The 12,926-nt window shown below is 45.5% G+C and overlaps 1 protein-coding gene across 1 annotated transcript in view; it reads right to left on the bottom strand.

Moving 5' to 3' along the window:
• Window positions 1-12,926, bottom strand: part of SLC25A13 (solute carrier family 25 member 13) — a 180,519-nt gene that overhangs the window by 60,042 nt on the left and 107,551 nt on the right. Inside the window, 1 exon segment of the mRNA XM_082693601.1 lies at window positions 822-874. Coding sequence (XP_082549727.1) covers window positions 822-874 — 53 coding nt within the window.

The raw sequence follows: 12,926 nt of genomic DNA, 5'->3' as shown, positions 1-12,926 counted from the left end.
GCCATCTTAAAAATCAACCACGTTTTTGGAAGATACAAGCCAGAGAAGATGCATTGTCCTGAGGCCACACATTAACACTGTAAAAGAATTTCAGGCCCCAAGGCTACAGAGCCCAATCTCAAAGAAGAGTTTAACCTTCTGGGGCTTTATGACCTTCGTTATGTAACAGCAGTATCTGTCCATTCCACTAATTTACTGAGTATCTCCCGTGTGTCACAAGAGAGCTTGGAACTGGAAAATGGATCAACTTCAGCTAGAACTGAGACCCGTCAGGCAGCCTGGCAGATGCTTATGAAATATGCCCGAACCATGAATTCTATCAATGGCACATGCCACTTTGGGAGTCAGAAAAACCTGGTTTTGGATTCTAATCTTTCCGCTCAGGAACTGTCCACAGGAACTGTGGACATGGGTAAATACTGAAACCTTGTGGGCCTCACTTTCCTCATGTGTAAATGCCGGGTCCCACTTTGCTGGAGGTGAAACAAAAGTAGGTCACACAGGTACGTGATGTACCGTACAGACAGCACGGGTGGAGGCAAATTTAGTGGCAGCTGCTGCCGGCACTGGTGGCTGAGGGGGACGGTGATGGCTGACAGCGGTGGTGGTGGTGGGTAGCAGGCACCACAGGTCCTGTTCAAATACAGAATCACATTTTTGGATGCTCAGTGTTCGGTGGAGGACAGTGACAAGCTGTGTGTGATGAGTGCCCTAGGTTTGAAGGAGCCAGCACCTCCGAGGAAACACAAACTTGAGAATCTGCTAGACGCCTGAGTGTGTGCAAACTCCCTGCATACAAAGCATCAACTGAAAAGACTTACTGTAAGTTTTATGGCCTTCTCTGGGGCAACTCCCAATAACTGTGGCAACAGACCTAAGAAGCAACAAAAAGCAGAAGTATATTAAATAAAATACCGTTAACCAAACAAATCAACAGCTCTAAAGAAGGGATCACCATCTAAACACTAGGGCAATCTTGGCTGCGATTTTCTGCAATTACTTTTAATGCGAATACACAAAATGGAATGTGTAGGTACAAATGTGTCTAAGAGCCACATCAGGACCAAGTAAATTCCTTCTTATATTCTGGGTCGTTTGCACGTTGGGTAAATCAACAGCATTAGTGAGAGAGGAAATCTCATTATTCCATAAGTTTGTTCTTTTCCCTCCTGCCTCTTAAATACGTGAAGTAAGTGTACTTTAGTGAGTCTATTTTTTTTTTTCTAACGCTCTTCCCATCTCCCCGCCCCCGAAGGCCCACAGTTTAGCCATTCATTCATTTAGCAACTATAACTTGGTGACAAGCACAAGACAAACAAGGTTCTTGCTCTGACCAGCCTCAGGCGGAAGAAAGAGAGAGGCTTTCCTGAAGACGTGACAATTGGGGAAAGACGGTTCTGGAGGGGGAACAGATAAGGCAAAGAAAGCAGAGTAGGCACAGGCCCAGTGTGCTCAAAAATGAGGGTGAATGTCGGTGAGCCGCTAGGCACAGAGCCAGCGTGAGGAGAGAGACATACAGGTCGGGGCCAGATGCTAGAGCAGTGCTGTGGGCCAAGATCCTGCGTTCGCTGGGAAGTAATTTTAGGCCCCCATCAGGGGAATGATACACTACTTCATATTTTAAAAAGACCACTCTTGCTGCTGTGTGGGAAAAAGGGCATACTGATGGGTGTGTGTGTGTGTGTGTGTGTGTGTGTGTGGAGAGAAGACAGAAAAAGAAAAACTGGGCTTGACATGAATACCTGGGGAGAGTAACGAGTTTGGGGTGGGAAGTGAGAAGTTCTGTTTTAAACATGTTGGACAGAGTGGGAATTACATATCAAGGGCACAGGAAGAGGATGCCTTTCACAGGAAAGGCAGCTTCTGGGAAAGGCAGTCACAACAGGAGCGGGCTGATATAGGTAAACTCAAAACTGTCATCATTTTCATTTGTGCTAAGGAAATAAAATCAAAGGCAAAAACCTTTTCTTGGAAACACACCGTGAGCTAACTCTGAGAATCAGAGCGTACTGTCCCCTTGCCATACTGCCGTCCTTGAGAGGGACTTCATGGCCTCTGTCGGTAGGGACAATTTTCTAATTCGTCAACATAAGAAGGTCGATCCACTGGCAGTGTCCCCTGTGCCAGAGCAGCGTGGCAAACACCATCTTCCTCAGCCTGTGGCTGAAAGTTGCCAGCCTGAGGGCTATCTGTATCCAGTCTGCAGATGTGTTTTATAGAGTAACCCAAGGTTTCAAATGTAATTTGAGCTTACTGTAAAGATGTAAAGATAGATCGATCGATGGACTGACAACTGCATCGATCTGACAGCCCTTGGCCGCTTTCTGACAGCACCGCAATCTGCTCCAGCTGGGCGAGGCTCTGCCCTTTAGGACGGAGCATTGGTCCCCCCAACTCCCTACTGATGACGTTATTTTTCTTGCTCTGTTGCTATCTTCACAAGAGAGAAATGTTTTTCTATGCCTCTGGTTCTACAAAAAGCACAAACAGCTTCGTGTTTGAGGGAAAATGGGAGCAAGCTCATTTCACTGTGGAACGCAATGGTAAGAATGCAGATGCTAACGAAACTGTTCTTTAACAACGGTTGACCTAAAAACAGCTAACATATTATTTATGATGTATCAGGCACCACCTTCAGCATTTCACCGACTCATTTACTTCTTATAACCACCCTGCAGAGAGGAAACTGAGGTAGACAGAGATTCATCACTCTGACTCACCCAGCTGATAAATGGTGAGGCTGGGATTCCAACCTGAGCCCCCCTCCTCGAGAGTCCGTGTTTTTAGACAACACTCACCTGTCCTGGGCCCCACAGCAAACATGAATCTGCCCCTCACACCCTGCCTTTCTTCACGTACATAACCTGCCTGGACCCTAGAATCCTTTGAGTTTGCAAGGTCTTCTCTAGGGCACCACACCTGCAGCCTGCTTCACCCCACACCCACAGCTGATCGCACAAGGATCAGACACCTAAAACACGTGCAGGCCACGAGGCCAGCAACCTGAGTCCTACGAGTTGGCAGCCTAAGTGGAGCTGGCCAGTAGGCAATCTTCACCCACTGTGCAACAGACTCCGAAGAGTGAAGGGCCAGTGAGCACAGACATGCAGATGGAGCAGACGCCCTGCAGACGGGGAGCAGAGGCGGCTGAACCCTGGATGGCCGAATACTGAGATGAAGCACGAGGAACAGAATAATAAGGAAGTGGACGGGCAGAGAGAAGAGAATGGGAAGCCAATGCAACAGAAACACCAAAGAGAGAGAACACAGCCCATGAAGGGTGCCCAGGTCGATGGGGGGTGGGGGGAGTGGGGGTGGGTGGGTGGCCTTGACCATCTTCTGGTCCCTCTGAGGCCAGGTTCCACGGACATTCCTACCCTGGCATCACGGGGGGATCTCTGCCTTCTTTCTCTCTTGAATAAACTCTTACCAAAACTCTGCTCTCACTAGCTGGGAGATGGGCTATGCTCTTTATAATCTAAATGAACCAAAGCAGCACAGAATACATGAATACGAAACCACCTGGCCCAAGCAAGTACTCTTACTCAAAGTGAGCCACTCTCTCCTCCTAAACTAGATTCACTTAGGAACCTTTTACTTATACTGAATGATAGAATATGATGTCTCTGATAGGAGAAAAGAGGCTTTGTTATGACTTTATACAGGTACAATGCTAATTTCTACAGGTAAAATAGAGGAATGCACTGTTTTAACTACACCTTAACATTTACAATTTCCATTTTCCTCTGTATTCAGGTCAAGTATCAAAATGTTTAGTTAAAATATTTACTCACTAGATATATTTTTCTCATCATTAAATTGTAGACCAAAACCATGGATGGGCTGAAAGCACTGTGATTTAAATGATGATCTCTTGTCTCTATAACCACCCTGTGACAGTCTTTTAAAATGACTAATAAAAAACAGCCCACAGAGCCAAATGACTACAGCGTTAGACACAATCACTTCAGCCAGCCTTTTAAGCTATCGAGATTTGTCTTTCTCACTATAAATTTAGTAATGTACCGTGAACAGCAAAAAACAAAACCAAACAAAAGAGAAAACCCTGTATTTAAGACTAAATGTAGGGCAGCAGATATTTATTTGTTCAGCAAACATTTATCAAGAGCCTTCTGCGGTGCCTGGGACTGGAAGGAACGGGGATGGACCCAGTGAAGTCTGTGGCACCCCCAAGAGAACTTCTCAGTGTAGAAGAAAAGAGAACCCTAGGTGTCTCTGTGTGCCCCTGAAGGGAGATAAACCACCTAAAAAAAAAAAAGATAAACCATCTCTGGATCTCTGGTAAGTCCCAGAGCCCAGAGGCATCAAAGAACTGCATGAATACAGTGGAGAGCGCCAGCTGTTTCCTGCAGGAGAGAGGAGAGCATCGAAGAGGAGGAGGTACTAGATCTGGGTCTTGAAGGCAATGCAGAGGTTCACTGGAGAAAAGAACTGGGGCCAGTGAGTGACAGGAAGCAAAGTCTGAAGAGCACGGCACAGCTGGGGTTGGAGCAAGACCACTGAAGGCTGTGGCTGGATCACAGATCGGGTGCTAAGTAACTGTAGTAGTGACAGTAGTGACAGCCAGAATTCGGGGGCACCTCCCACATGTCAGGCACTATTTTGAGGGCTTTAGGTGACTCAACACACTTAATCCACCTAAGTCAAAACAGTAACTCAGTACAAGTTATTCTTATCCCATCAAGAGAAACTGAAACAGACTTCAAGGAGCCTGCCCAAGGTCACTCAGCTGTTAGATGGGAGAATGGGTTCAACCCAGGCGGTCTGGCTGGAGGGGTGCTCCTATCTGGTGCATTGTACTGCTACAGCATACTGCTTCTCTCCCAGGGCACACTAAGGAGCTCGGGCCAAAGTCTGTAGATACATGGGTGGCTTTTAAAGTAGACAGTGAAATTCAAAGAATAAAAAGTTCTAGAGGCTGGTGAAGGACAGATGCTAGGGCCAGAGACCTAAGGCAGAAAGAGTAATCAAGAGGTTAAAGTAATATAATCGGAGGCCCTGAGTTTCACTAAATGAACAACTTCAACTCAGGAAGAATAAAATCAAAGTAAGACTTAGGCCAGATGTTGGCCCCTGGGGACACACTGGGTAAGGTCCACCCTTGTGATGACTGCTCTGGCTAATCGGGGAAACAAAGGCAGCTGTGGACCATGACCTGAGCCGATTGCCACTACAGACTGGGCCTGGACACCAGAAGCCCTGCATAAATGCCCTCTGGAAAGGGTCATGATATGTGGGACAGTGAAAAGTCCTAGAGGTGGGGATTTCAGGAACCCTTCTGGATCCCTGACCCCCTGCCCCAGGGAGCGGGGGAGGGGGTTGGGGAGGGGCGTGGCTCAGTAATGCCTAAAACAGCCAGTCTGGCTATGGCACTCCAGAACCATCTCTGGATCTCTGGTAAGTCCCAGAGCCCAGAGGCATCAAAGAAGGTTTAAAGTGAGGTTTAAAGCACATGCATGTTTGACATCTGGGTAACTCAGCAGAAAAATTAGGCTTCTAATGCAAGATGTTTCTGTTGGATTGTGGAAACTCATTTTAACAGAGAATGGATGTGTGTGTTGTTTCGAACTTGTCAAAACAGCAGTCTATTTTCCAACTGCCTCAAATGAAATTTATTAGTGTGGTTAGTTTTCTAATCTTCTCATTTTAGTTCAGCTCCATCAGCACATATGGCAATGCTTCCTTGGCAAACTTTACCAGAAGGCTGCTAATGCGAGAAAAGATTTACAGGGCACAATATTAATATAGTATTTTGTCTTCAAATTTCATAAGGCTGAGATATAAATCACACTACCCCCTCTGATCCTAGACCCACTTGCAAACCCAGCGAGAACTGAGCTGGTGGTGTAGGAAACTAAGCCCCCATCAGGACCCTCCATCCTTAGTGTCCTATAGCACCCCAAAGAGGTTCCTGGAGCACTGCGCTGGATCAGAGGGCTACTATGCTATTCTTTACTTTAAAAACCTTTAGAAACAGAATTCTAGAATCTCAGGGTTGGGAAGGACTCTGAGAGAAACTCATTAATACTGCTGGCCTAACTGAAGCGATTTATTTCCAATGGCTTGGCAGCAAAATGAATGGCTTGGAGCCTGGGCTTTGGAGGTTGACAGACCCGGGCTGGAATCCGAGGCCTGCACCTTTTTCCTGGTAAGTGATCTTGGGGATGTTCTTCCTTGAACTTTAGGTTCTTCACTGGTAAATCACAGGCGCTGATGATGACTCACTGGTTTATCACAATGATTATACGAGTAAATGCAGAGCGAGACACGGTTCACAACCCTCATTACATATTCAAAAATGAGCTGTTTCTACCTATCTGTTCGAGGCACGTCCTTGATTCTGCTCCTGCATACAAGAGGCAATTCTACCGATTAATGCTCACAGCCCAGAGTTAAGTCTGGAGTAGAGTGCTGTCTCCATAGCATCATGCCTTAGGAGAGCTGTCCCCTAGATGTAAGGGAACATCTGGTCCGAGAGTGTCTCATGGCTCTGCTTCCTTTGTGCAGAAATAAGGAAGTAGCACAGACATAACAATACATCTTTAGGTTTTCAAGTTAAACTGAAATGTTTCTGTTAAGAAGTTATACACTACTCAACCTCTCATGATAACTGACTTTTTACAATGTGACTTCTAGCGAGTGGCAGAGGACTGTGGAGTCTGGACCCAGGATGCTCGGTCTGCAAGGCTGTCTCCGGTAGCTACTAAGTGTGTTCTTGTGGGCAGTGGCGCTTGGAGTTGAGTTCATTCAGCTCAACTGCTCTCCTCCAGCCGGGGTTTTCTGCCCCTGCTTGGCGTCTCTCCGGTTCCTCTAGTAGACTTACTGCTCCACCTTTCTTTGCTCTGTGAAGGCTTTTCTTCTGGCCCAGACTGTTTGAAACTTTTCTCTGGGCCCCGGCCAATACTGGGCCAGCACCCTGCACAGATGGGCCCTTCCACAGGGCAAAAGGAGCTCAGTGGAGGTGTGATGGGCATCCACATCACATATCTACTGCTTTATCTTTACAGGCGTTGAGTACCGGGTACTGAAGGACTGAACAGCAGGGCCAACCTGCTGGTGACAACCTGGAGAACAGGGCCGAATCCGGGCACGCACAGGGGAAGCAGGCTTGGGGAGAGCAGCAGGTGGCCACTCATAGACGGTGCAAGCACCTTGTGCAGCTCTCCCGCAACGCCCCACTCACTGAGGCAGGCAGAAGCACAGATGCTGAGGGCCCCCAGCAACGAAGAAACTCTGTAACTAAAGCAGCATCTGTCCTGGGCAGACAAAAACACACTCGGGAGTGGCAAGCACAGTCCTGAGAAAGCGACTGCTGAGCTCGTAATGGGGAAGGGGGCGTCCAGGGCAGAGGCGGCAGTGGAGTTTGGGAGGGGAAATGAGCACATAAACGATCCCTAGTCCTCTAGCCAAAGGCACATGAAGCACTTTTTTGTGTTATCTAGTTTCAACCCAGAGTAAACCCCTCCAATGTTAAATTCTTACCCTCCTGACCTCCCCCCAGAGGCCACTACACTTGCCCTCATCTTCCCAAAGAGCCCACCTTGCTTTCAACATCAGATTACCCTTCATTCTGGAGCTATCAGCACTCTATGTGCCCTGTCTCACAGCTTTTATTCCTGCTCCTAGTTCCATGGCCTTCTCTCTTCACTTGTTCAAACCTTCTTTCCTCCCTCCTCCTCCAACCGCCCGTCTGTCCGCCTTTGACTCATATTGCCCTGAGGCATGAGGCATTTCCACCCTCCCTACTGGGCTATCCCCTTTCAGATCACTCCAGGTCTCTGCACTGGCTCTTGGGCAGCAACCCACCAGGACTGTGCAGCGGAGCTGCGGAAATGGCTGGGAGGGGGGACCACAGTGCAGATGGTCAGATTTAAATGACTGCTCATCTGGATTAAATGTTTTACTCCAAATGTCAAGAACCAACCATGGTTCAGGATGCCTTCGGAAGACTGTCAAAATGTAAATGAATGATACTGATTATTGTCTAGGAAGGATTTAGTTCCTTTGACTCCTCTGTATGGGGCTGGCTTTCTAGAAGTGAAGATCACTGGGAAGAAAGGTCATATCCCCTCCTTCCATTTGTCACTCTGGTACATGACAACTCCTATTCTTCTTTTCTTCTGCCTCAACTAATTCCTTGCTGATGAGGTTTAACCTGTTTTGCTTGCTGTGGCCTCAGTACGGGCAACTGGTTGCAAATTACCATCCTGGAGGGCTAACTCACTCAATCTTTTCTTCGCTGGGCTACGTCTACTTCGATCTTTTCGTCATTCTTCCAAAGTTTCTAAGCTCACCACTCTTGTCATCTGGCGCTCTCTGGCCTCTGATATTGCACCAACCCCCTTGGTCTGACCTTGTGCTACCTCTGTCTCCTGTGTTAACACCCTGTGCTCAGTAGGGCTGGCTGGCTGTACATCTCCACAGATGTGATTACCCAGCTCACAGCTTCCTAGGCGCAAATGTCTGCCTTCTGATCTTTTCACAGCCTTAATACCCTAAATTAAAATATGCAAAAAAACTGGCTAAAAAAGAAAAAAATAGTTAGATTCAAACCAATCTATTTTGTGCTCATTAGAAGCTTTGCTGGACAAGGATAGACCCCCAGGATTTGGCGCAGTTCAAGGATTCAATGCAGTTGGTTCCAAGACACATGCATTCTTAAGTTATGCAAAACAGTTGCAGAAATTCCAATCGTTTTATTTTGGTTCCAGAATTTTTTTAAGTTTATTTTATCCACAAGAATTACTCAAGAAGGAACTTCACTGTGGACCCATGTAATTTGGGTACTACCCTCTATAGAGACATTAACCACAACAAGAGGCCTCGCTTAAACTAGATGTCTGACAACACTTCCTTCCAGAATGCAAACATATCAATAACATCCCGAGATATCACCACAATATCCTCTAGATGTCACCTTGAGAACATTCCAGGATGGAAGACGACTGCTTTTGCACCACACAGACAACGTGAAATAGACCCATCTGAGACTCTGTAAGCCTTGATCGAAGGGTTTAATTAAAACAAAACAAAAAAAAATTCTTTCTGCCAATTAACCAAAAAATTAAGTAGTGCTCCAAATTAGGTTGAATTCATAAAATGATCTAATTTTTCCTTCTGATAGATTTTCCATGACTTCTCCCATCAACAGAAACAAAAACAAAAACCTTTCCTTAAGAAGTATTTCTCATGGATTCTGATTTCTCTTGAATCTCTCTCCCCAAAAATCCTCCCCCAAACTTTCCTAATTCTAAGGCTGCTCCTCTCATTACCTGAAGCATCTGAGGAGATGGGAGAGGGAGGAGAGTATAGCAAAGTTTAAAAGCAGAAATCAGTTATTCCTGGACTGGTAAGAGCATTTAATTGGGGATGATTACCCAACCCAATCAATTGTTTCTCTTTAATATGCCAAGTCAATAGTAGGCCAATAAATGACTCATTTGGTCCCCCGGTTCATTCAAACCAAATGAGCTGTCAGGTACTTCATTAGGAATTTTAAACACCTGAATGCATGAAATCAATCTGGAGAGGGAGGAGGATATAAAGGAATCCCTCTACAACTGACTTCAGGCAGATCTGGATTTTCCTGGGTGTTATTTCCCCTCATACAGACAGACTTAGCCTGAGGGTCTGATTTTCAAAAATTACAGAAAAATCTTGGAAAACCAGTCATTTTCTCATAACAACAACAACAACAACAACAAAATAGTGTATACAACAGAGAAGGTCTGCGGAGTCAGTCTTATAAGATTTCCAAGGGACAATCATTAATCCCAATGCCATAAGAGACTCTCGGAGACAAGGGAACGGCGCACCGCACAGAGACATGGAGAGTAAGACTAAGAAATCCCCAGTACTACAACGCCTCTTGGCTTGCTGGAGGTCCAGGACGCCCCACCACATCCACTGAGGACAGTTGCTGACACTGTTATCAATCCCCTTTGGACCCCGGGGCAGTGTTCGAAACGCACTCCCCCATTTAGGACTGGATAACCTCCTGACTGCATGCAGAGGCTGGCCGCTGCCAGAGAAAGCAAAGAGAAAAAAACCACCTGTGGCGGAGGTATCAAGAATTCTTTAGAAAGATCTTCATTCTAGCTGTTGCACGAGGGATTATTTCCCCAGACAAACAGCACCCCTGGAGAGATCTGTATTCTTGTTATCAAAAAAAAAAAGAGAGAGGGAGGAAGATGCTCATTCACCTTATAATAAGGATGCATGCGGCAAGCACCTTCTTTCAGGGTGAACTGCCAACTTTTTTCTGAAATATGCATAAAGATAATTTTAAAATAGGGGGAGAGACCTTACTTGTGCAACATTCCCAAATTATACTACTCAGGAAATATTAGCAATTACATATGTATTGATGCAGAAAAATTACATGTTAAGCAAAATTCCATAATAGAAAAAATAGGCTCCATATTTCAAAACATGTTTATAAATTCGAGATGTCCTCTGACACCTTCTCACATCCTGCTAGGTGAAGCGTTATCAAAGGCAATTCTAAATTCCCAAAATTGAAATTCAAGTTTCCCCTAAAATAAAATTTTTAAACATCAGAATTACATCTGATGAGAAATTTAGTGAAAGAACCGCACGCAGGCTGCATGCTATCTTGATGCTGCACACACAGGTAACAATAGTGATTCCCAGGGTACCTCAGGTTTTGCTGTTTCTATTAAAACTTACACTAGTACTGACGACTTCCCATTTTCATCTCATCTTTCTCCTACCCTAATGACAAGCATTCATAAATAAGCAGCTACATACAATTATTAATTAATAATTATATACAAGGAATGAAAGAGAATTGGTCCCCAACTAATCAATAATAGGAACAGGTCATTTTTATGAAGCAAGGTCAAAAATGATTTTTTTTTAACCTTAACTACCACCAATCATCTCTTCACTCTCAAAATCCAAACTAAAGAACAAAACCCAACAAGGTTTTAAAATAAATCTTTTGCTTTAAAACCATTTACTAGAAAATAGAAGAATTCAAGAGGGAATGAACAGAGATGACTCTCAGAATTAATCTTCTTATACTCAACATTCTACCTAGCACCCTCTCACAGGGAACCCTCTAGGGTTCATGCATCCAAAACAGTGAGATAAACAGCTGTTTCTAAACCAGGAAAAAGGGGAGGACTGCGTCTTTGGTTTTCAAAGTGAGCTTCCATGTGTAATAGGGGGCTGACTCCCCTTCCCTAAGGAGTTAAAACCAGCTCCCCGCCCCCCATCCTCCAGCCCCTCATTTTACATACATAATCTCTGAAATTGCATGATCTTTGTGGGATGGCCATATTATAGCTCAGCACTCAGTACTCATATATGCTTTAAGCTGTTCTGTCTATGGGGCTAAAAGAACAGGTCAAGGAAGAAAACTTGGATACAACCAAGAATCAAAATCTGTCAGGCTGGTCAAAGAGGAAAGAGAAGGGACTCAACATCACATCAAACCAGGTCAACACAAGCATGTTAAAGACATAGAGCCAGACAAAAAGTATTTCTCACAATCCTAAAGACACTCTCGACATTTAGTCCAATATAGAAAGAAGACCATAAAAGCAGTCTGTGAAGCAATGGCAAGGCTCAGACGTCCTTCTGCCTTGATGCACAAAGCTCTCCAGGCAGAGCACCACCCACGGGAATGGGGCAGGTGACAGCCTTTGCCCGAATCACTGCAAAGCAGGCACTGTGACATTAACCTTGTACTACTTGGGAGACATTTCATTTGTGAGGTTTGTTGTCACCAGGACAGAAGAGTATTTCAAATGGAAGGCAGTGACCCTGTAAGGGTCATCATCAATCACCTGGGGTCAAAGACCTTCCCAATTGTAAGAAGAGGCAGGGGGTGAGGGAAAGAGGGTAGAGAACAGATCAAAAGGCCTTTGATGGGAGTTATCTACCTCCACAACAGAACCTGCAAAATGGAGCTTCTCTGGAGTTTAAACCCCCCTAGTTTCTAAGGCGAGAGATTTCAAGAGGGGGCTTTGTTTTTTTACACTTGGATGCATAAGATGAAGCCTGGAATCAGCAGATGGCAGAAGAGGCCTAGAGGCACAGGTTTCCGTGGCTGCCAGTTCCAAGGTCTGTCCCCACAGAGTACTAAATACTATTTTCTTCTACAGCAAGCACTGAGAGGGAGGGAAGACCTTGCCAACGGTGCAGTTGCCAAATGGCAAAGTGGCTCAGCTTAAAACACCTTGCAATACTGTGTGTGTGTGTGTGTGTGTGTGTGTGTGTTTGAGAGAGAGAGACAGAATGTGTGCAGGCACACGTGCATGGGGGAGGGGCAGAGGGAAAGAAGGAATCTTAAGCAGGATCCGTGCCTAGCACAGAACCCAACATGGGGCTTGATCTCATGACCCCGATATCATGACCCTAATCAAAACCAAGAGTAGGACAGTTTAACTAAGTGAGCTATCCAGCTGCCCCACAATACTGTATTTTTTTTTTATTTTTAAAGATTTTTATTTTTGTATTTGACAGACAGATCATAAGTAGGCAGAGGCACACAGAGGGGAAGGAAAAAGCAGGCTCCCCACTGAGCAGGGAGTCCAACGCGGGGCTTGATCCCAGGACCCTGAGATCATGACCTGAACCGAAAGCAGAGGCTTAACCCACTTGAGCCACCCAGGCACCCTGCAATACTGTATTTTATCAAATACACTTACTTCTTTTCTCCTTGTAGAAGGCAATACAGAGAGGTGGGGGAGTAAAGTCAAGCCTCTTTAAGCCAATGCCAACAGAAAACCAGTTAGGATCTGTGGGATCTTTTCTATGATGCCATACATCTTGCTACTGTTTCCCTTGTTTCATGAACCTTAGAGGATGGAAGGAACAGCTGGATAGGACTACCTGTTAGAGTGGTGCATGAATCAACTCCACTGGGTACAGAGTGA

Source organism: Mustela nivalis (genome assembly GCF_964662115.1).
Source record: "Mustela nivalis genome assembly, chromosome: 12".
In the NCBI taxonomy this organism is placed as follows: domain Eukaryota; kingdom Metazoa; phylum Chordata; class Mammalia; order Carnivora; family Mustelidae; genus Mustela; species Mustela nivalis.
Note: the sequence above shows the minus strand (reverse complement) of the source record. Positions and strands in the feature narration are given on the sequence as shown.